The sequence below is a fragment of the Numenius arquata genome, chromosome 1, assembly GCF_964106895.1.
Source record: "Numenius arquata chromosome 1, bNumArq3.hap1.1, whole genome shotgun sequence".
Lineage (NCBI taxonomy): Eukaryota > Metazoa > Chordata > Aves > Charadriiformes > Scolopacidae > Numenius > Numenius arquata.
The window spans coordinates 109,234,423-109,256,538 of NC_133576.1; the positions used below are offsets into that span (position 1 = coordinate 109,234,423).

General features: G+C 38.8%; 1 protein-coding gene across 1 annotated transcript in view; it reads left to right on the forward strand.

Annotated features, from left to right (window-relative positions):
* The window catches only part of COG3 (component of oligomeric golgi complex 3), a 34,348-nt gene that overhangs the window by 6,527 nt on the left and 5,705 nt on the right, over window positions 1-22,116 (forward strand). Inside the window, exons 6-20 of the mRNA XM_074146508.1 lie at window positions 48-140; window positions 453-578; window positions 2,680-2,760; window positions 2,971-3,014; window positions 3,223-3,349; window positions 3,860-3,951; window positions 6,435-6,574; window positions 7,202-7,362; window positions 10,137-10,242; window positions 12,191-12,315; window positions 14,064-14,153; window positions 16,025-16,145; window positions 20,030-20,118; window positions 20,218-20,352; window positions 21,557-21,632. Of these exons, the coding sequence (XP_074002609.1) occupies window positions 48-140; window positions 453-578; window positions 2,680-2,760; window positions 2,971-3,014; window positions 3,223-3,349; window positions 3,860-3,951; window positions 6,435-6,574; window positions 7,202-7,362; window positions 10,137-10,242; window positions 12,191-12,315; window positions 14,064-14,153; window positions 16,025-16,145; window positions 20,030-20,118; window positions 20,218-20,352; window positions 21,557-21,632 (1,606 nt within the window). The remainder of the gene's footprint in view (window positions 1-47; window positions 141-452; window positions 579-2,679; window positions 2,761-2,970; window positions 3,015-3,222; window positions 3,350-3,859; window positions 3,952-6,434; window positions 6,575-7,201; window positions 7,363-10,136; window positions 10,243-12,190; window positions 12,316-14,063; window positions 14,154-16,024; window positions 16,146-20,029; window positions 20,119-20,217; window positions 20,353-21,556; window positions 21,633-22,116) is intronic.

Below are 22,116 nucleotides of genomic sequence, written 5' to 3' on the forward strand. Positions count from 1 at the left end.
ACTGTTACTGGGGTACCTTACAATGGTGCTTTGTCTTGTGTTCAAAGAAATTGAATTCCCCTACGCTCTCGGTGAACAGTGAAGGATTCATTCCCATGCTGGCTAAGCTTGATGATTGTATTGCATATATTTCATCGCATGTAAGTAAATCTGTATTGGTTTTAGTTAAATCTTAATAGTTTCAAAACTATGTATTCATACTATTTTTGTGGTGGGCTTTTTTTTCGTATGAAATGTTCTCCCCACCAAATATAGTAAGAAAGCAATGATGACAATTTATAACTATAAGATTTGACTGAATATACTTAATATTCTGCTTAATTTTTGTGAAGTACTGCTTTTAGTTTGCACAAATCAGCATTTCTAGCTAGTAAAAAGAGTATTTTAAGTTTTGATGAATTTTCAACTTTCTTACTGTTCATATTTAAAATGGATTTTTTTATTTCTTTCAGCCAAATTTTAAAGACTATCCTGTATATTTGATTAAGTTTAAACAATGCCTTTCTAAAGCTATGCACCTTATCAAGACATACACTGTGAATACACTACAGAACCTCACAAGCCAGTTAATGAAAAGGGTAAGGTGAATCAGTAAGTGGTAACTTGAGCTGTACTGAAATGTCTATTGTAACACTATATGGTTTTCTTCTCTCTTTTTTTTTTTTTTTTTTTTTGAGCGTGGGAGGCAGTTTTGTGTGAAAATAGGTTAGTCCTATGCCACAGTGTTTGTATAGATTGGCCAAGTTTCAGACGAAACTAAGAGATCTCGTGATCCAAAAGATTTTAAAATAGTAGTAATTAAAAAAATCCTGGAAATTGAAGAAGGTGAGGTAGGTGAATTGAGGTAGGTGGACAGTAACCTCAGTGAAGGCAAGCGATGGATAAATGACTGAGTTTGAGAGGCTGCAACCAGACAGAGAGGTTGCAGGGAATGCTTGAAGAATGAATACAGGAGTTGGGTGTTGTAGGATGAAAACTGTTAAAGCACAACAACTTTTGAGTTCATGACAGGACTCTTTCAGTGTTATATTCCAGTAAGTATTTTTGGGTGCTTTTCGTCATCTAAATATTTCTTTTTGCTAAGTCTGCACTGCTTTGTGTAGCTGCAGAGAATAACTGTGACAGGTTCCTACTGCTTTTTGGTAGTATCTTTTGGTTAGTTTTAAAATGTTGACAGCGCTGTTAAGAGTGTCGCAGGGAAGAGTCAGGTGCTTTACTCCCACTCACTCTGGTGGGATTTAGGCAGAGAGGTGAGTAGGGAGGTTTTTTGGTCTCATTAAAATGTGAGTAGTCTTATGCTGCAATATTTTGGCAGAAGAGAAAGGAGAGGGAAACGTCTATTTCTACCTGCTTTTTTTCTTTCTCCAATTAACTGATTTATGGCTCGTGCTTAGTTCTCTTACAGTCAAACTTAGTGTCATAAGGGAAAAACAGTGAAATCATCAGTTCTCAATTCTAGCATCTTTCAGACATAAAGAAAGGGATTTTACACACTGTTCATGGAAACTTGCTAAAGGATACTCCTGGACGGAGGATCTCTGTTAAGTGGTGTTGAACGTTTTTTGTATTTGGTAAAAAATTACTTTTTATTTAAAAAAAAGTATCATAGCTTGGTTTGATGCCAACGGATTGCCATGAGTGAGCTGAATTCAAGCAGAATTGAACGTCTGTGATAATAAGCATGTCTACAGAAAGATGTGAAACTTCATTTCTGGATTTGAATTGCTGCTGAGCAGTTCTAAGTCAGGAAGGAGACGTCTTTTAGGAGTCAGATGGCCTCCTCCTTCCCATTTATGTGGGGGTTTTGTGAATGTTTTGCATATTACTCTGAAACATCTAACGTCTGCTTCTACTAGCAGTGCAGTACTGGACCAGTGGTTTTTAGTTGTGATCAAGTGTTCAGATTTCCTATTGCAACGCAACACAAGGTCTTGGAAAGGTGCTAATGAGATGTAGATGTTCTTTGTTACTCCTCACATGTGAGTGTTTGGGGGATTTTGATCTGTGTTTGTAGAAGGATGATCAGGTTGCTCACGGGGATGAAAGCAGGAGGTGTTGAAGGTGGAAGAGTTTTCCTGTACACATGAAGTTTTAAGGGAATGCCATCTGATTCTCTCTGTCGTTAGTAAGGGGAAGAAAGCCTGGTGGTTAAATTGGGCCTCTGCTCTGCTTTGTTAGCACTAGAGTTTCTCTCGGTTCAAACTGTCTGCCCAGCTAAGCTGGGGAGCTGCATGGGGAACTGCCTCAAAACTTGCCATTCCAGTTGAAGCTTGAATCCAAACTCAAATTTAGCTTCTCTGCCCTGGGACTGGCAGATAAAAGGGACGTTTTGTTCCATTTTGGTACTACAGATTAAGGAGCAACAATCAGTACAACTGTGGAAGGACCAGAGAAAATTGTTCTTTCTAACGGAGAATGCTATAATTACTGAAAATATTACTTTGGCTGTAGAGACTGTTGGTTGAAACTTTTGTTATGAGTGCTGTTCTTCCATCTGGCTTTATCCGAGTTCTGAAACAAGCATGCCTTTCTAGGTGGAAAGTGGCAGAGCTATTCCACTGGCAATATAAACGTAAAGAACCAATATCCTGTTTTAGAGCATAATTATCTCAGCCTTTGCATACTAGAAACCAAATATAGTATTCTCCTTTTTAACCAATTACTCATCTCTTCTTTCAGGATCCTTCAGCTGTGCCAAATTCTGACAATGCCTTCACACTGTTTTATGTAAAATTCAGAGCAGCTGCTCCCAAAGTCAGAGTAAGTGGGCTGGTAACTAACTGGCAAAAAGGAAGCTATGAAAACGGGGTTTGAATGTATTAGTAGAGTGAATGCAAGGATTGAATATTGTGCAAGTGTGAATGTTCAAAGATTGCATATTGTGTCCATGGAAAAATACTGCAAACTATTTTCCAATTATTAGAAAAAAATCATTTGCTGATAATTCTTTTTTTTATTTCTATTGAGTAGACTCTTATTGAACAAGTAGAGCAAAGATCTGAAAAAATGCCAGAGTGAGTATGTCTACATAGTTTATTTTCAACTATTTTAAGTTTTGAAGATTTTTACTTTTGTTTAAATACTGTTTAACACATTATTCGTTTAAAAGAAAGTTTTAAAAAATAGAATCATGTAGACCTGAAAAAGGGTATTAGAATGAATTTTATGTTTACCAAAAAAATGAGCTTCAGGATGTAGTTACTGTTTTAATTTCTTGGCTAGGTATCAACAAGTTCTCAATGAAATCCATCAGTGTTACCTCGACCAGAGGGAGCTTTTGCTTGGTCCAAGTATCGCTAGCACTGTTACAGAATTAACCAGCCAGAACAACAGAGATCATTGTGCTCTGGTAGGTAAAGTTGTCATGTGCTGTGGGGTTTTTGTTATGTTTTAATTCCCCCTCCCCCAAGTAAAATGTGCTTATTTAATCCAGTTGTTTACATTCAGAATTGTCACTGTTGCTTGTGGGTTTAAATAATTAAAATTTTCAAGTAATGCATGTTTTGTGGAAGATTATTCTGTAAAAACTCTGCTCTGCTACAAATCTCACAAAGGGTTATTTGCAAAAGCATGAAGTGTGGTTACTTAAATTTCATCAGAATCAAAAAGGGACAGAAGTTTGCACAAAACAAGAAATTTTATTTGGCTGGTAACATCTTTTCAGTCTGTAGTTGATCTTGATAATTCTGAGTTTCCCAAAGCTTTAATTTAATCATAGCTGTTGTAGTAGTAATAATAATACAATACATAATACAATATATAATATAATTATATAATAATAGTATCTGTAATGCCTCTTTTGGTACTGATGCAAGGAAAATAATTTAATAATCAAGTATTTGCATTTCTGTGAATACAGGTACGAAGTGGTTGTGCCTTTATGGTCCATGTATGCCAGGATGAACACCAGCTTTACAATGAGTTCTTCACAAAACCAACACCAAAACTGGAGTAGGTGGTACATGCTGGTCTTTTTTTTACTGCATGTTATATTTACTGTGCTGTGATATAGCAGACAATGTGATAAGGCAAATAGGGTTGTATTGAAGTGGTTTGGTAAGAATGAGCAAGAAAAAAAAAACCTTAATCACTTTATTTGTCAGAATTTGATGTTCTTTTGTTTTCTTTTTTCTTCAAGCTGCTAGTTTACATTCCCATAAATAAAACACCATGGGTTTTATTTATTACCCCAGCATTCTGGGTAATGTAAATGCTGTGTAGATGGTCTGAAAGAGACAAAGACACACAGTTGCTTTGGAAATAGCTGAGAAGTTTACAGTGCTGCAGCTCTCAGCTGGTTTTGGACTGCCTCTATGCCACTGGTTCACACAGTCAATTACAGAAGTGCTTTTCATTTACTTCAGTGTAAAATTAAGCTGATGAACTCCAGACATTGGTCATCAAGGATTTAGTTAGTGAGTTGCCCTTAATGTCAAGGAGTATTTACCATGTGCTTGTGTGTGGGCTGAACAGAAGGCAGGGTGGTTGACCCTTGACAGTCCGCAGATACAGGACAGTATCTGTGTCTGTGCTGCCTTGATCTTGAAGAGGGCCAGGTTGTTGTCTTCACGTAGTAATTTTGTTATAAAAGTATTCTAAGTGTTTTACAACGGAACTGTAATATTAGAGCAATTGAGTAGATTATGCCCCTTCTCCAATTTGCTGGTATGTTTTAATAATTATATTTAATTTTGAAATTTGGATTAAGTCACGTTTCCTTGATATAAAGTTGATAAATGAAGTATATTCCTATTAATATAACCAACACACTGTTTTTGAGTGTTGTACTATCTTGAAATCAAGTGCAGCTTGAGCTGAATAAGTGTAACCTGGAAAAAATACTGCCCATTATCCTCCATGTCCTCTAAAGCTAGAGGAAAACCGTAAATGTGTAAAAGCTCACTAGAAATAAGCCATAGTGCCAGAGTAGGAGCAGTCTTACCCTTTCCTGAGAAACTGAGGTCTCATGTGGGACGTGCTCAGGATTTGAGGTGACCTAACTAAGTTGGCTTAAGAACCAATTTAGCTATCTCAGACCACATCCTGAGGTAAACAGGATTGAAATCCTAATTGAAATCAATGTAAAATGTTGTTCAGACAGAAATTTCATCACTATTGCTCTTTGCACCAAGAATGAGAATAGACTTCTGCTTATTTTTGAGTCTTGATGGAAAGTAGTTACCTCCTTTTGTGAGAACTTGCTTTCCTTTTTTGCCTACATCTAAGTAAAATATTTTGAGGAAAATGTTTCAAATAGTAACTACTTTATTAGGTTTTCCTTAGCTGCGTAATAAATATCCTCATTTTTTTCTGAATTGCTGAGGTGCTCTGAAGACACAATAGCTGGGTGTCTATGTACAGATAAAAGTTTACCAAAAATCTAGCCAAGAGCAGAGATCTCAGATTGAGTGCTGTATTTAATAACAAGGCTGTTGAAACTTCCTGCTTTTAACACGGAGAGTTACAGTTCTATCAAGTTACTTGTAAAGCTATAGAATACAACAGGAGAGAGACATTCAAAATGTTTCTTCTGTGAGCTTTTTTTGTCCACACTCTGAAAGCAACTGAAGTGTCGTTGTCCTATAGTCAGACATTCTTTGTGAGTTAGAAGAAAAAAAAAAAATATAGTACAGTAAGCTAAACAACTGTGCCATACTGTAAATACTTAAACAATCTTAGTGTTTATATTTCCAAGTCTAACTGGGGAATTACTTGACTTTTCAGCTAGTGGCAACAGCATTACTAGCTAATCTGTGATTAGTGAAGGGAGCACTGAGAATGACAAAAATGTCTAGAATGCACACTACTGGTGTCTTAACCAAGATGTGCATCGCTTCAAACAGGAAAGAAAAAAATCAAAGTGGAATTTCTGGTGTTTCATATTGCACTGATACAGTAACTTCAGTTAGATTGAGAAGTATGCCCTGCAATGTTGGAAGTTGTTATAGAAAAGGTTACCAAGCTTGCCCTCCTGCATCCTTCGTGTGCTCCTGGTTCTAATAAACTGTTGAGTACTTGGAATCAGAGGAGCCTTTTCTCAAGGGGAAAGTGGGAGTATGATTCTGAGCACAGCAGGAGCGTTTAATTACACAGAAGCCAGGTAAACCAATTGGCAATATTTTCGTTTTGTGACAGATTGAGCTGTTTGTTGTTTTTTTTCTATTCTTTATTTTATTTTTAATTTTAAAATGAATTCAAACTGTACCACCATTTTAATCCATCGGCATCCTACATCTCTTAGAAGACTTTGTAGGAAATCGGGGGTTCGTGATTTAAACAGTCTTTTCTTAAGTCTTCTGTGATACCATGTTGCATTGCTTTCTCACCCTCCTTATAAAAATCTTTGCCATAAACAATCAGTGTTTGTGATAAAATTTTGTTTGGTATTACAGGATCCTGAAGGTGTTCTGCTTTGTTTTATTTTTCCTTCGTAGTGAACTCTTGGAGAAGTTGTGTCTTTCATTGTATGACGTCCTGAGGCCAATGATCATCCACGTCATTCACTTAGAGACACTTTCTGAACTCTGTGGGATTCTCAAAAATGAGATGCTTGAAGATCACGTACAGAACAATGGTAATTCATAGATGGAACCTGGTTGTTTTTTGCTGTCCTCTTAACTGTTAAAATTATTAAATCACATAGGCAAAAAAATTGTAACAGTGTTGGGAATGAGGAAAAAATTGCTCACAAAATCTTTGGGCTGATCTTAAGAAGTGACTTTCTACTGCTTAAACTCAGGCTGATACAATCGTTCTTAAGTTGGACGTGAGCTGCTTTGGATCTTCTTCTGGTAGGCAGGTAGATGAGTTACCTTGTCAACTCCCGACAGTCCCAAAGTCTGCAGGCCTTGGCTGTGATAGAACCAAAGCACGTTGGTTTGGTGTCCAGGAAGAAATGCCACTCAATGTATCCAGGTCTCAAATAATTAGAATGCGTCATTCTAACATAGCGTCTTAATTTATCAGTGTGAGATTGCATTTCCACAATCTAATGAAAATTTGGGGAGCTCAAACAACTGCAATATGGAGTCCAGTAGTTCCTTGTTTGTCATAGATTTGTCTGCGTGCTGCTGTTCCAAAAATAGTCTGACTTCATCTGCAGCAAGTCAGTTTTGTGACAGTTCTATATCCGTTACTTTAAAATTTTGTGTCTGTAAGCTTGTTTTGTCATTAAATTAACAGTTTTTTTTACCTTTGTCAGCTGAACAACTGGGTGCGTTTGCAGCTGGTGTCAAGCAGATGTTAGAAGATGTACAAGAGCGTCTTGTCTATAGGACGCATATTTACATTCAGACTGATATCACAGGCTACAAGCCTGCTCCAGGCGACCTTGCGTATCCTGACAAGTTGGAAATGATGGAGGTACAGCATCAGCTTTTTCTTGTCCTTGATTGGCTTTCTGTTTAAATGTAGTATATATAGTTGTGCAGTATAGTGCTTTCCAGTTCTTAGGTGTATTTAATATTACTAGCGCTATCGAATTGGCACCTACTGATTAAATTATGGCCCTAAACTAGATGTCAGAGAACACTTTATGTCAAACTCCGTAAAACTGAAAGTTCTCACAGTTAGCGGTTTTACCTAAACGTGAAGCTTCTAAGGTTTCTCTCATAACAGTAAATTTTTCTTTGCTTTCATAAGTAGTAGGTATCACCCAGTGTATTTTCTAGTTAGGCTGGAGTTGAAGAGCTTTAGACAGGCAGAGTCAGCTGCAGGTTTGTTTTCAGAATTACTGAAAACAAAACCCAACACCAAAACTGGTGTTTGGTATGCATGGGTGTATTATCTGCTCAGACAGTGTGAGGGCAGACTTGCTTGTACCTTTAGATAATTTAACATATCAGCAATAGTTTCCAGTCACCTTTGTCAAGTTCTTGACAGTATGAGCCATTTTTTGTAGTCATTCCAAGCCCTTTGAGTCTATGTTCCTGTTGAAAGGAATCACAGAATGATACGGGGTTGGAAGGGACCTCTGGAGATCATCTAGTCCAACCCCCCTGCCAGAGCAGGTCCACCTAGAGCAGGTTGTACAGGAACTTCTCCAGGCGGGTTTTGAACGTCTCCAGAGACAGAGACTCTACCACCTCTCTGGGCAGCCTGTTCCAGTGCTCTGCCACCCTCAAAGTCAAGAAGTTCATCCTCATGTTTAGATGGAATTCTTATGTTCAAGTTTGTGCCCGTTACCTCTTGTCCTGTCACTGGGCACCACTGAAAAAAGACTGGCCCCATCCTCTTGACACCCACCCTTTAAGTATTTATAGGTGTTGATCAGATCCCCCCCTCAGTCTTCTCCAGACTAAAAAGACCCAAGTTCCTCAGCCTTTCCTTGTAAGAGCAAAGTTCTAGGCCTCTAATCATCTTTGTAGCCCTAATCAAACTAACTTACTTCAAAAGGTTAATACTATATTTATGAAAGATTTCAGAATGAAACTACTCGCATAAATAAAAGAGTGTTTGATGAAAGACTTTAAATTAGTTTTTAACTAGAGCAAACTACATTTGGTATGCAACTGAAAGGTAGCATTGCATGGAGAGGATTAAGCATAGTAAAGATCCGCCCCCAAAATAACTGTTGCCATTCACTTTATAATGAGAGGCCCAAGCTGTCAAAGGATTGAGTTGACTAAGAACAGCAATTCTGACATGCATATTTTATTGGTCTGTTCTGCTTTCCTTCTATCTACCAGAGTAGCTGGTGGTGCTTAGGAAATTATAGGACTTGTTTGCAGCTGACCGGTTGGTAGAGAAGCTGTTCTTTGACTTTAGATTCAGAGCATTACTTGTATAAAATGAAGCTGTGTAGCTTCTGTGGGCTGGAAGAGATTGACATCATGTAACTGTACCGTATCGTGTTCAATTCTTGCCTGTAAACAGACAAACTGTGAGAAACTTCTTAGTACTGAGCTCACGTTGCTATAATCTTGTTTTTGTACATATCTAAAGCTTTTATGTTACAGTTTATGCTTTGGTGATTATAAAGGACATTCATAGGTTTTTAGGAAAACATTTACAAATCCTGAAGCTAGTGAGGTTGTAGAATACCTGCCCCTTATACTGAAAGTTTAAGGACTAATAAGCTTTTGAAAAAAAAGCAAAAATAGTAATTGAGAAGCCCAGCAGGCAAAATGTAGCTCACTGAGATCCATCCATTCAGAACAACTCATGATCAGAAGTTTTACCAGTAAAAGTGTTAGGAGTGCAGGTTTATTTGGTTGGTTTAGGGTTTTTGTTGCTAAAATTACGTAAATAGAACTGGATAAAAAAATGATTGTGAGAACTTTTTAATGTTAGGTATAACTTCTATAGTCAAGCAATGCAGATACTTAGTCTACAGAAGGCCTTATTTTCTAACTAGGGTCCTAGGGCCATTCAGTTAGGAAGAAGAAGAAAGTTTTCCAGTTCATTCTAAATTGAGAAATTACACTGCTCTTCGTATGTCCTCATAAGACTCCAGTTTTTGGCTGGTTTGAGATTCATTTTGCTCTTTGATTGCTTTTAAACCTCAAAACCTTGCTATTTAGAGAGACCTTCTGAATGAATTATTAAAATGTTAAAAGCACAGGGCAGAAATATTTCTTGTGCTGTTCTGCTCAAATATTAATGCAGTTCTTTACCCATTCTTGCAACTTCTTGTTGCTCTGAAGCAGACCAAGTAGTGAACAGGGTTGAAAAGTGGAAGTGTTGAGTACTGTTAGGGGAAGGCTTTTTGTTGAACTCCTGCAGGGAATAAAGTAGAGAGTACTTTCGGGCCATCTGCACATGTCATTGATAGGAATAAAGCCATCACAGAAGTTATCTGTGTGAAATCCAAGTCAGTGTTGAATTGGGTTCTCCTATTTTGAGCTTCTCTTTCTAGGCGGCTTCACTGCTTGTTTTTAGAGATCAGTAAAAACAGGCAAAATGGAAGGAACAGTGCTTTACACAGTTCTGTGTAATACTTGTGAAACTTAAATTGATATTGAAATGTTTCTGCTACTGTTTTGAAAACACCTGTCTTTGAAACCCTGGGGAGCTCACTGTAGCTGACTCCTTCTGCAATTTAGTATGCTTTTATCTACTCTAATCAAAGCAGTGTAATGCTGCTTAAATTAAGGAGGAAAACAAGTATAAAGTTTGTGGTATATCTTTCTCTGCAGCAAATTGCACAGAGTTTAAAAGAGGAACAGAAGAAGCTACCATCTGAAGCTTCATTTTCAGATGTCCGGCTAGAAGATCCTGAGTCCTGCAGCTTAGTTAAATCTGGTATGAAATATATCTTCTGTTGTCAAATTAATGCATAAAGCTCACAGAGAATGAGCATTGGCTTGAACCATCAGCGAGAAACTTGCATGTATCTTAAAGGGTTATGTCCCTAGAGGAATTCGTAAAAGATTTTGAGATGTGAACTTTGTCTCAGGGTTCTTAATAACTTTTTTTTAAGGAGAAACAACTTAATCTTGTTCTTTTGATTGCATTTCTTTGTGCTTTCCAGTGCAGTCCATTCTGTGAAGCAACTGCTTTTGCAGCTGACAGCATCTATTGTACTTCGTATAAAATCAAGCTTCTGTATTCTCTACTGCAAAGCAGCCCTACCATCACAATGTATACTTAAGGATGCTTCTGTTTGTTAGCTGTGCTGAGATGAGAAGGGTGGTTTGGCGCGTCAGGCATGTCTCTTAAATGAATGCTTTGAGCATCTAGGAAGATCTTCATGTGCGCCTTTACCTGGGAAGATGACACTTTGAAGTGTTTCCAGTTACTGAAAACAGTTAGTAATTTTAGCTGTTTACAATAATTCAGAATATAGTCCTTGACTTATTAAATATGCCACCCATATGCCTGTAAGTTACAGTGAACTGGAAGCAAATTCCATGAAATGTGGCTCTTTTTGAGTGTTACAACCCTTTAAATTTTTGTCCAAGGTCCATTAAGAGTTTCTCCCTTTATTTTCTCATTGTTCAGAATGGTACAGTGCTATTTTTCCCAGCAGCACCTTCCTCAATTCTTTGTCAGTCATTTCTCGTATTCCTTTTGATTACCTGGTAGTTTCTTGCTTTTTGGCTTGCAAGGCCTGCAAGGTTCTTTCTGGTGGAGTGGAGTTCGTCTTGCTTTAAGCCAGGTGTGTGCCATTCGCAAGTCCTTTAGATCCCACTTGCATTCAGGAGACGGAAGGAACCTGTGTGGTGTAATTTGAAGATAAGTGTCTGAGATAATTGGGATTATTTGCCCTTCAAAGGTGCCTCTCTCCCATTCCAGTGCCTGCAGGAGTATCTGAAGTGACTTAACAAATAGCCTAGGAATCTCAAACTGACAACTAAGGTCTTGCTTTCTAATTACTGTGACAATAAATTTCTTGTTGCAAAAAGTAGATAGATATTGCTGAATTATTTATTTATTCCAGTGCTGATCACATAAATGCTTCACAAGTGTTTATTCCATTATTAGGTAAAACTAAAAATTTTACTTTTTTGAAAGGTTGCTAATTGGAATAGTGCTGATGCTATTGACTCAGCTGTTTCCCAGGACTTAAGGACAAAATGAAAATACAAAGCTTCTGTTTGTCAGGTTTTGTGAAAATCCATTTTGAGCAGACAGCATTATTACAAAGGTTTCCCAGGAGGAGCACTTTCTTGTATTTACAGCCTCCTCATGACAAAATTGGTTTTGCCATTATTTTTGCAGTTATTAACATGATGTTTAAACCCTGCACTTTCTGCAGCTGTTTAATCCATGTAGGATTATCCCCAGCAGAAAGGAAAGCATGAAGGAGTAAAATTGATGGAATGTTTGTTGTTTTTTTTTCTTTTTGTTTCTGAGCATCTCCTGTAGTTCCATGATCACTAACTGTTTGGTTTATTTTCTTTTTTCTCCTACGCTTTTTTTTTTCCCAGTAATTGTTTGATCATTTCAGCTGTTGAGCTAAGTAAAGCCGGGTGACATGCCTGTAAAACTAAAAACCCTTTTACTAAACAGACGTTGAGCTGGGCCACCCCTGAAAGCAAATTCATGTCTTTTACAGCCACGTTCTCTCTACACATCAGAAATCTAGTACTGACCTCCTTAGAAAGGAAAAAAACCTAACCTGTTTGGGTGCAATAAAATATGTCTTACTACTGTGAAGGCAGTATAAAGTGCAGTCGATATCGCAGTCTCCTTCGGTTGAAAGGACAGATGGGCAAGTTTTTAATATGTGTATTTTACTTTTAAACAGGTTCAGCAGAATCCCTCAATCCCAGACACCAGACGACGATTTCACCAGCAGATCTGCATGGAATGTGGTATCCTACTGTCAGAAGGACTCTAGTGTGTCTCTCCAAGCTGTACAGATGTATAGACGTATGCAAAAATTTCTTTATCTAATTTTTTTAATTGAAGTTACGAAGCTTGTAGCACCATGTCTAAATATTTTGATGTAAATTAGGAATGGGCAGTTACTGGCCTCTGTTATCTCTTAGTCTTTTTTGATGCTATCTTTATGTAAAACAAGTGAACTGGCAATTTTAGGTCATCGTTTCCAAGACAAGTTTGTATTTGTAGAATTAGAAAGGTTCTGGTTTGTACATCTATTGCTTCTGCTGTTACAGAAATACTTCAGTGTGTGACGCTCAAGATACTTATCGCACCATAGTTGAGGAGTGAATGGGACAAGATAGAATAGAAAGTTCTGGGTCAGTTATAGAGAACCGTCTTCTTGCTGAAATCACTGGGTGAATGTGTTTCTTGCTATGTGCTTTGCAGGACGTCAGACAAGGTGATGTTTTTGGTCTTGAAAATGATGACTACTACGTTTTGGAAATGTTCTCAGAAATTTTTTGTGGCACATCTTTTCACCTTCCAAAATGTAGGAGTTCTTTCCAAAGTTTAAGACAGTGCAAATCTTCATGTCTAATAGAAACAAAAGCGGTGTTTACTTCACAAATATTTTGAGACTTGCCCTTTAGAATCTGATTTATGCCTGTCACCTAATAGTATAGAAGGCTAATAACCCTCTGAGAAATGTTTTTCTTTTTCTGTATGTGTTGTATCTTTATTAGATACATGTAATGCAATTCAAAATAAATATAGGTGTTATGTGAAACTGCTACCAAGATGCTATTTGCTTAAAAAGAAGCTAGAAAATATTAATACTTTATTGCTTAATATGTCAATCTCATTAAAGATAAATGAGTATTTGCCCTTGTTTTCAGCTAGACCTTTGGAGATGAGGTTGTTGTTGCAAGGTTGTTTTATAGTGTATCTGCAGAGTGATTTATTTATTTTTTTCACTGAGATATTCTAGCATAGAATCATAGAATCGTTTTGGTTGGAAGGGACCTTGAAGATCATCAAGTCCAACCGTTTACCTAGCACTGCCGAGTTACGGCTAAACCATGTCCCTCAGCAGTACATCTACACGTATTTTAAATACCTCCAGGGATGGTGACCCAAGTAGCAGAGCTGGTGTGCCTCACTGGCACCCTGTAGATAGGAGAAGACGTGAATGAAGTGTCACTAGCAAGCCTTGGGGCAGTCAGGGCTGTCATCTACTACCTTGCTGGAGCGCTGGTGGAGGCGAGCTGTGTTCCTGTGGCCAGCTCAGCCGTGTGATCTAATTGCTGCAGTTTAATGAGTTATTCCGTGTCACCGGAGTTACCCCATGGCAGCTGTCATGTTTGTTTACTAACCTGGCGCAAATGTGAGGCCGCTTGAGTTTGCTTGAGGTTAAGCTCATTCAAATGATCTCATGCCTGTTGCAAGCATAAATTGCACACACAGATAGTTACCCTGACGTGTGAAGGGTCTGGTCAGGTTACCCGGTAAGCATCGTTTGTGCCATTAGGTGTCACTGACCATGTCACAGCCTGGGTGCAGGTGAACAGGGGATAATCGACCTGCCACCAGTCTAACTAAGTGCTGTAGCTTTTATATACAAATGCTTCATCCTGTCTTATTGCACTTAGGCGACGTGTTTGTAGCTAATGCAGAGTTTTATGTGCTGGTAAGCACATCCGTCACAAGCCACAACTCTTAAATCCTGCTTAAGCTTTCCTAACACTTTTTTTTTTTTTTTTTTTTTGGTCTGTTTTATTTCCTCATCCCTGCAGAGGGCAGTGTTTCAGGGATTATCGCAAGAGGCCTTATCTGCCTGCATCCACTCACTGCTGGGAGCTGCTGATTCTATCAGCAAAAACAAGGTCAGAATCTGTGCTTTGGGTATGATTTCTTTTTTTTTTTTTTTTCCCCTACGTATATCTAAAGCTGTGAAGCAGTTGTTCAGAATTCTATTGAAATCTCAGTGAAAGCATGTTCCTCTGCCCCCAGAGACCGGATGGATTTGCCAGCTTTTAGTTATGGTTAATGTATCGTAAAGCACAGATAATGATTCACATGCTGGCCTGTCTGGAAAGGTGCAACACAAATCATAGCAATCATGTTTACAGGCTGCTCTAAGTCATGGGAATTCAATCAAGTGATACCTGAAGAAAAATTCTGCTAAGTCTCTGCTCCCTGTACTTGTTTTCATTGTCTGTTACTATTTTCTCTTTTTCTTTGCCTCCATTGTTTGAATTTTCAAAAATCTGCCCAAGTATTAAATTCAGTGGGAAGATTTGTTAAGTATTCTCTGCTCAGAACTATCTGTAATCAAAAGGTTGGATCTGATGTGTTGCTCAGAATTCAATATGGTTTTATCAAGTCATTTTAGCCTTAAGTGTACCGTCACAGTTCCTTTAATTCAAATGCTGTAATAATATTCTAATTGCTATCAGGACGTGAATTTAAAAAAAAAAAAATAGAAGGAAAGTCGTAATAGGCTAAAATTGTTGGGTTTGTAGAAGCAGTAAACATTGAGTAATGAAAAAAGTTCTAGTTGCTATGGGAAATGAAGAACTGTTTTGAAGTATTTCTTTGGAGTGTCCTTTGAAAAATATCTGTTAAACATGGTATCTTTAAGAAGAAATTCAGACCGCCTTTCCTTCTAGTTGGAGCACATAACTATTTCATATGTAAATGCTTCACAGTTCTACAGTTAATTATCCATTCCAGCACTGTCTATTGGGTCAGCATTGAAGTATTGCAGAGAACGAAACCGATCCTGCAGTCAGCCCTAGATAGGTTAGCCCAGGCCTGGAATCTGTACCACTTTGTTCATGATGCATGTTAACTTAACATTATCTGGTGAAATCGTGCACGTAAGAATAAAAAAAATAACAACTCAAGAAACTTCCACCGCTTATTTTTAGTAAACTTTTCTATTTGTTAAAACTGCAGATTTAAATCTAATTTCTTCTTTACTGTTTTATTTAACATTATATCAAGGAAAGTTCCAGCTTGCAAAAGCAAATTTGAATTCTTGAGTCCCTCCTCCATTTACCTCAATGAGCCATGAACTTCAAAGATTAAAAGCAGCACGCGGTATAAAGCACACAGCTAAAATATCAAGGAGTGCAAAACTGATCATCTCAGTGGTGTGAACTTGGCCTTCTTTTATTCTTTGTATCTTTCCTGTACTGTTTAGAAATTAACCAAGCTTTGTGTTTAATGACATGAGAAAAACGCCTTGTAAGACCTTTGCACAATAGCAATTAATGTTTTTACAATAACCTTGATTATCTGTCTTTGGCTTTTTTTTAATCATCATAATGATTAAAACGTTTTTAGAACCTCATGCTTTTCAACTATAAGTTATATGAATTAAGTGAAATAATTCCTGGCTTTTATGAAGAATAAGTTTGTGTCTTTCAAATAATGGGATACCTGTACCTAATGTGGACATTCAGTAATATAGCTGTGTAATCTAATTCTTCTAAGTAAGAAGTGTGAATAAAGCCTGCTTCTGCAGAGCAATGTGTTAGAAACAGCACAAAAATGGGATTTGTTGATCCCAGGGTGTAGTTAATGGCAGTAGAGACTAATGGAAAAAGCTTGTTAGTAAGATTATTAGTGTTAATTTTGTTATAGGAAGTAGCTATTAAAAGTGGAGGTGTTGAAACTTTGCTCTTCATTTAATTGTTGGGTTTTTTTTTTTTAACATGTAATGCATGTTCTTTCTCTTGTTGTGCTGTAGACCCAGGTTGATGGACAGCTTTTCTTAATAAAGCACCTTTTGATTCTTCGTGAACAAATTGCTCCTTTCCACACTGATTTCACCATTAAGGAAATTTCCCTGGACCTTAAGAAAACTAGAGGTACTAAACAGTTGCTGGCTACAGAATGGGATGGGATTGTCCTCCCTTAATGTGCCAGCAAAAGTTCTGGGTTTATTTTATGTTCATTTGCAATGACCTGTGTGCTTGTTCTAATATCTTGCTTTGTTCTTGTCTTCTCTGAAAAAAAACCCAAACCATTTTCTTATAAGGGTAATTTAAAGATGTATCTAACACGTTCTTTATCTTTGTATGAAATGCATTTGACTGCCTTTTGCTGCTGACCTAACTTATTTATCCAGTCTTTTTTAAGAACAGTGAAGGAATCTACATTTCTGTTGCACAGAGCTGTCTTTCCCCTTTTCTGACTCTTTAAAGGAATACCTTTTGTTACTGCTGCTTAGCAGGTGAATTTAAAAATACATAGTTGACTTGCCTAGAACAAATTAAGATTTCCTAGACCTTTCTGTGAGGTTTTGCTTAGGAAAGGATTTCTTCTATTGCAAGTTAGAGACCTGGTCACCGGGAGACCTGGTCACCCAGGATATGGATAAGGCTGAGCTACTGAATGACTTCTTTGCCTCAGTCTTCACTGGCAAGGGCCCTAACCACACTGCCCAAGTCACGGAGGGCAAGAACAGGGGCTCTGGGAATGAAGAAGCACCCACAGTACAAGAAGACGAGGTTCGAGACCTCTTAAAGAACCTGAAGGTGCATAAGTCCATGGGACCTGATGAAATCCATCCACGGGTCCTGAGAGAACTGGCGGACGAAGTTGCTAAGCCCCTCTCCATCATATTTGAGAAATCGTGGCAGTCTGGTGAAGTTCCCACTGACTGGAAAAAAGGGAACATAACTCCAATATTCAAAAAAGGAAACAAAGAAGACCCGGGAAACTACAGGCCGGTCAGTCTCACCTCTGTGCCTGGCAAGATCATGGAGCAGATCCTCCTGAAATCCTTGCTAAGGCACATGGAGAATAAAGAAGTGATTGGAAACAGCCAACATGGCTTCACCAAGGGCAAATCGTGCCTGACAAATTTGGTGGCCTTTTACAATACTGCCACAGACTTGGTAGACAAGGGCAGAGCGACTGACGTCATTTACCTGGACTTATGCAAAGCATTTGACACTGTCCTGCACGACATCCTGGTCTCAAAATTGGAAACTCATGGATTCGATGGATGGACCACTCGGTGGATAGGGAACTGGCTGGATGGCCGCATCCAAAGGGTTACAATCAATGGCTCAATGTCCAGGTGGCGGCCAGTAACGAGTGGTGTTCCGCAGGGGTCGGTACTGGGACCAGTACTGTTTAACATCTTTGTCGGTGACATGGACAGTGGGATAGAGTGCACCCTCAGCAAGTTTGCTGATGACACCAAGCTCGATGGCGCAGTTGACACGCTGGAGGGAAGGGATGCCATCCAGAGGGACCTAGACAGGCTGGAGAGGTGGGCTCGTGCAAATTGCATGAAGTTCAACCAAGCCAAGTGCAGGGTCCTGCACCTGGGACGTGGCAACCCCAGGCACAAATACAAGTTGGGTGGAGAATGGCTGGAGAGCAGCCCCGAGGAGAAGGACTTGGGAGTGCTTATGGATGAGAAGCTCAACATGAGCAGGCAGTGTGCACTGGCAGCCCAGAGAGCCAACCGTGTCCTGGGCTGCATCAGGAGAAGTGTGGCCAGCAGGTCTCGCGAGGTGATTCTGCCCCTCTACTCTGCGCTCGTGAGACCCCTCCTGGAGTACTGTGTCCAGCTTTGGAGTCCTCAACACAGAAAGGACATGGACCTGTTGGAACGGGTCCAGCGGAGGGCCACGAGGATGATCAGAGGGATGGAGCACCTCTCCTATGAAGACAGACTGAGAGAGCTGGGGTTGTTCAGCCTGGAGAAGAGAAGGCTCCGGGGAGACCTTATAACAGCCTATCAATACCTGAAGGGAGCCTACAGAAGAGCTGAAGAGGGACTCTTTGTCAGGAAGAGTGGTGACAGGACAAGGGGCAATGGTTTTAAATTGGAAGAGAAGAGATTTAGATTAGATATAAGGAAGAAATTCTTTACAGTGAGGGTGGTGAGGCACTGGAACAGGTTGCCCAGGGAAGTTGTGGATGCCCCATCCCTGGAAGTGTTCAAGGCCAGGCTGGATGGGGCTTTGAGCAACCTGCTCTAGTGAGAGGTGTCCCTGCCCATGGCAGGGGGGTTGGAACTAGATGATCTTTAAGGTCCTTTCCAACTCTAGCCATTCTATGATTCTAAGTTCAATAAGCAGTATTGCTGAATAGTTTTATGTAGCAACCATGTCTGTTGTAGGAAGGGAATATAGAGAGTAGTGGCCGTGGTCATGATTCTTAAAATTGTACTATGGTTCCTTTGTAAAATGCAGAAAAAAACCCCTCTCAATACAAAAGTGAACAGACATGTACGTGTAAAGTTTTTAAAGATAATGAGAAAATTATTTGGAAGCATGTGAAGTTTCTCTTCTTCCAGAAGGGAAAGCTGGAGGAATAGCTGCTTTTTCCTGCCATCTAATATTCTGCTGTTTTCACTCTGAAGCAAGCAATTCTTACACTAACCATTTCACCTGTTGCATTTGAACATCAATGAAACCTCCTCCCTGTTGAGTAGTTTCTAGTTGACTGGAGGTTAAAGGGCAAATACATCCTTTTGGTGTCGTGTCCTGGCTGACACACAACTTTGTTCTCCATCTTTATTTAACTGAATAAATTTTTGTGCCAGCCAGTGCTTTGCAGATGGTAGTGGTAAGTAATGGAAAACACTTTTTTTTTTTTTTTTTTTTTTAATATTGGGTGTTGGTGTTGAAAAGATGTACATTCTGTTCAATTCTTAATGTAGTGTGGCATAGGCCAGTAGGGCTTTTATATTTGGGTTGAGTTGTAGAAGAAAAATAACATGGCTAATAGGAGTTTTACTGTGTTCTAGCTGAGGTGTCTGCACATAGATTTAAGATTTAATTTGGGATTTAGAGACAAAGGGACATTGCTTAACGTAAAAGTCACGATTCCACACAATTTTTTTAAAGCAGTATGGAGCAGAGGGTTCTTGTAACTGAATTACGCAGTGGGGAGAAGTGACTTTCATGCTGACTAGCTCATAGGCTTCTAATCAAGAATTTAGGCTTTTTTTTTTAAATCAGGACTACTTTTTGAAATTTAAAAAAAGTGGATGAATATGTAGGATGATAAATGAATGACATTGGGAGAACAAGCCAGACTGAAACCGTGTTGATAATTTTCTTTTCCCCCAGTCTGATTTCAGTTTGACAACAACCCCTTAACACTATAGGAATAATTTCAGTATGGTGTGTTAATTGCAGGCATTTTTACAACTACTTGGGACTTCTGCAGAGACCATAAACATGATTGTATATCAACCTTGATGTTTTGTTGTTTAGTCCTAACTAAAATAATTAAGCACAGAGGAAAAGAGTGACAGTTCTAAGTTATTTCATGCAACTGTACTTGGTTTTCCCAGGCAACGTGGGCCAAATTCCTACATACTGTTCTTTAACCGCTTAATTACACAGCTTATGTAAAAGTCTTTAATTTGTAGATACAGTTACAAAAGATATAGTTACACTTTGTGTGCTGATACTATGCAGCTGGTATCAGTCATTCGTTAGGTTGGTGTAATGTATTTGTTGGTGTAATTAGTGTAGTTGGTGTAATGCATTTAGACCATGCAACTGTTAGATTCAGGTTTGCCATAGGTGCAACTAAAATAGAATGGCTCAAGCTTTGTGTGCTTGTGTGCACTTGTGCATCCACACCTAGCTGTAGTGGAATCATTAATGTTATATTCCTAATCATTCCAGGCCATTTTCATGAGTAAATGAGTGATTCAAGTTTTTAATTCCTGGAGCTGAATGCCATTGACTTACAGCATGAGTGACTTTCTGATTCACAGATGCAGCATTTAAAATCCTGAACCCTAAGACAGTTTCAAGATTTTTTAGACTAAACAGCAACAACGCCTTGATACAGTTCTTACTGGAGGTAATATGGATTCTTAGTGCATTAAGAAAAATTTGGTCATTTAAGTGGGTGGTGATCTCTGGCGAATAAAAAGGAGAGATTTGTTGTCTTCTGTTCAAGGGTACTCCAGAAATCAGAGAACATTATATCGACTCTAAGAAAGATGTAGATCGTCATCTGAAATCGGCTTGTGAGCAGTTTATTCAGCAGCAAACCAAACAGTTTATAGAACAGCTGGAGGAGTTCATGACAAAGGTACAGACGTGTTGTATGTTTGTTAACCTAACTGAAATATTGGTAGGACAAGGGAATTAGTATTTAAATTGGGTGTAGGAAAAGTTGCTATTTCTGTCTGATTAGCTGAAGATGATGGCATTTCCTATTATAAGGTTGTGCTTCCCTTTAAGTTCCAAAAACAAATTTCTAGGCATTTTTGAGATTAATGGATTCAGGGAACGTGATGGGGTTTTTTTTAAAAGCAACCCTTATGCTCTTCAATCAAGAAGCTTTAACATTTCATTGAGTTGAAATGGGTCTGTGACAGCTGGCAGGAGCTTTTCTGTTTGCAGGAAAACTCCTACCTTGGCTGAATTTGTAAACCTTCAAAACAAATCTTGGGTCATGTGTGTTCCTGAGTGAGGTCTTAGAGTATGACTGTGAAGTGTGTTAGAAGTTTCTGTTCTCAGTATATTTTACACCAGTGAGGTGCTGGCTGAGCAGGACTTTCTTCCCAAGTGACAAATTCCTCATAAAAGTTGGTCAGAAAGATTAGGCATCCTACGGGATAGGAACAAAAAAGATGTCATGTGACAGTACGCTTCTTTCTAGAACCTGCTCTAGAGCTCAGGATTTCTGGTCATCTTGAGAAGACCATGCAGCAGAATCCAGCACTTCTGGAAAATGAAACGTGTGATGTGGATTCTTGCGTACTGAAAATAAGTGGGTTTACAGTGTGACATCTGAGAAATTGGGGCTACAGCATTGCATGGATATTGCGAATATGCCAGTGGCTTTTGAGAATTTAGGAGATTACAGTATTACATGTATTGATGCTTGTCATGCTGGGGTGAGGGGCCAATGGCAAGCCTAAAATATGGATGGGTACACCATGAGATGATAGGTGGTCCAAGTGATCCCAGTGACTCATTGGGAATTTGGAGAGTTTGACTAACCTGCTTAAGTATATATCTCTTTTGAGGTTTCTGTGTATCCTTAGGTGCCTAAGTGTCTTTGTAAATGTAATCCCATTTTGAATTTTACTTTCAAGAAGTGGTCATGATTGTAATTTTGAACCGGGTTTCTTTCGGGCTGCTTCCCTTGTGTGTTGTTAAGTCAGTGCATAGAAGAGAGAGAGTAGGGGAGATTCCGTACACTGCAGTATCTCAGAGACTTGTGCAATTGTTACTTGGTCACTTTGTTGTGAATTCAACTGAAAGAAATATCGTTGTACTTGTTTTAGGTAGCTGCTTTAAAAACCATGGCCACTCAAGGAGGTCCCAGTTACAGCCTTTCACAGCAACCTTGGGCACAACCAGGTATTTGCTTGGTTTTATATTCATGTTACCTCTGAGGTGCTTGTAGGCTAATGAAGCCATGATCATTTACTACTTTGAGACTTCTGTAAACTTCTCATCAAATGGAGCAAAAGACCCCTTCCATTCACCGTTTTTGGTAGAGCAATAGAAGCTGCATTACATGGGGCTTGAGTATTTCAGAATGTCATTTCTCTCTGTGCTTGACTTTTAAAACAGCAATCTGAAAAACTGGCCTAGTAACTTCGGACTGTGAGACTGTGATTGATCTGGAAAAATTCTAAGTACCCAAGAACTGTTTACCTTTTTCTTGAAAATCCTGGCTTCCGTTTTTACCGATGTGCTAGTTTAAATGTCTTAAGATACCTCTAAATCAAATCCAACCAACCTTCAGAATATATATTTAGTTGGCACAGTAGATGAATGACTTGACTAATTCTCAAGCTGGGGCTGTTTTTGCATGAAAACAGCATTTACGCCACTGCAT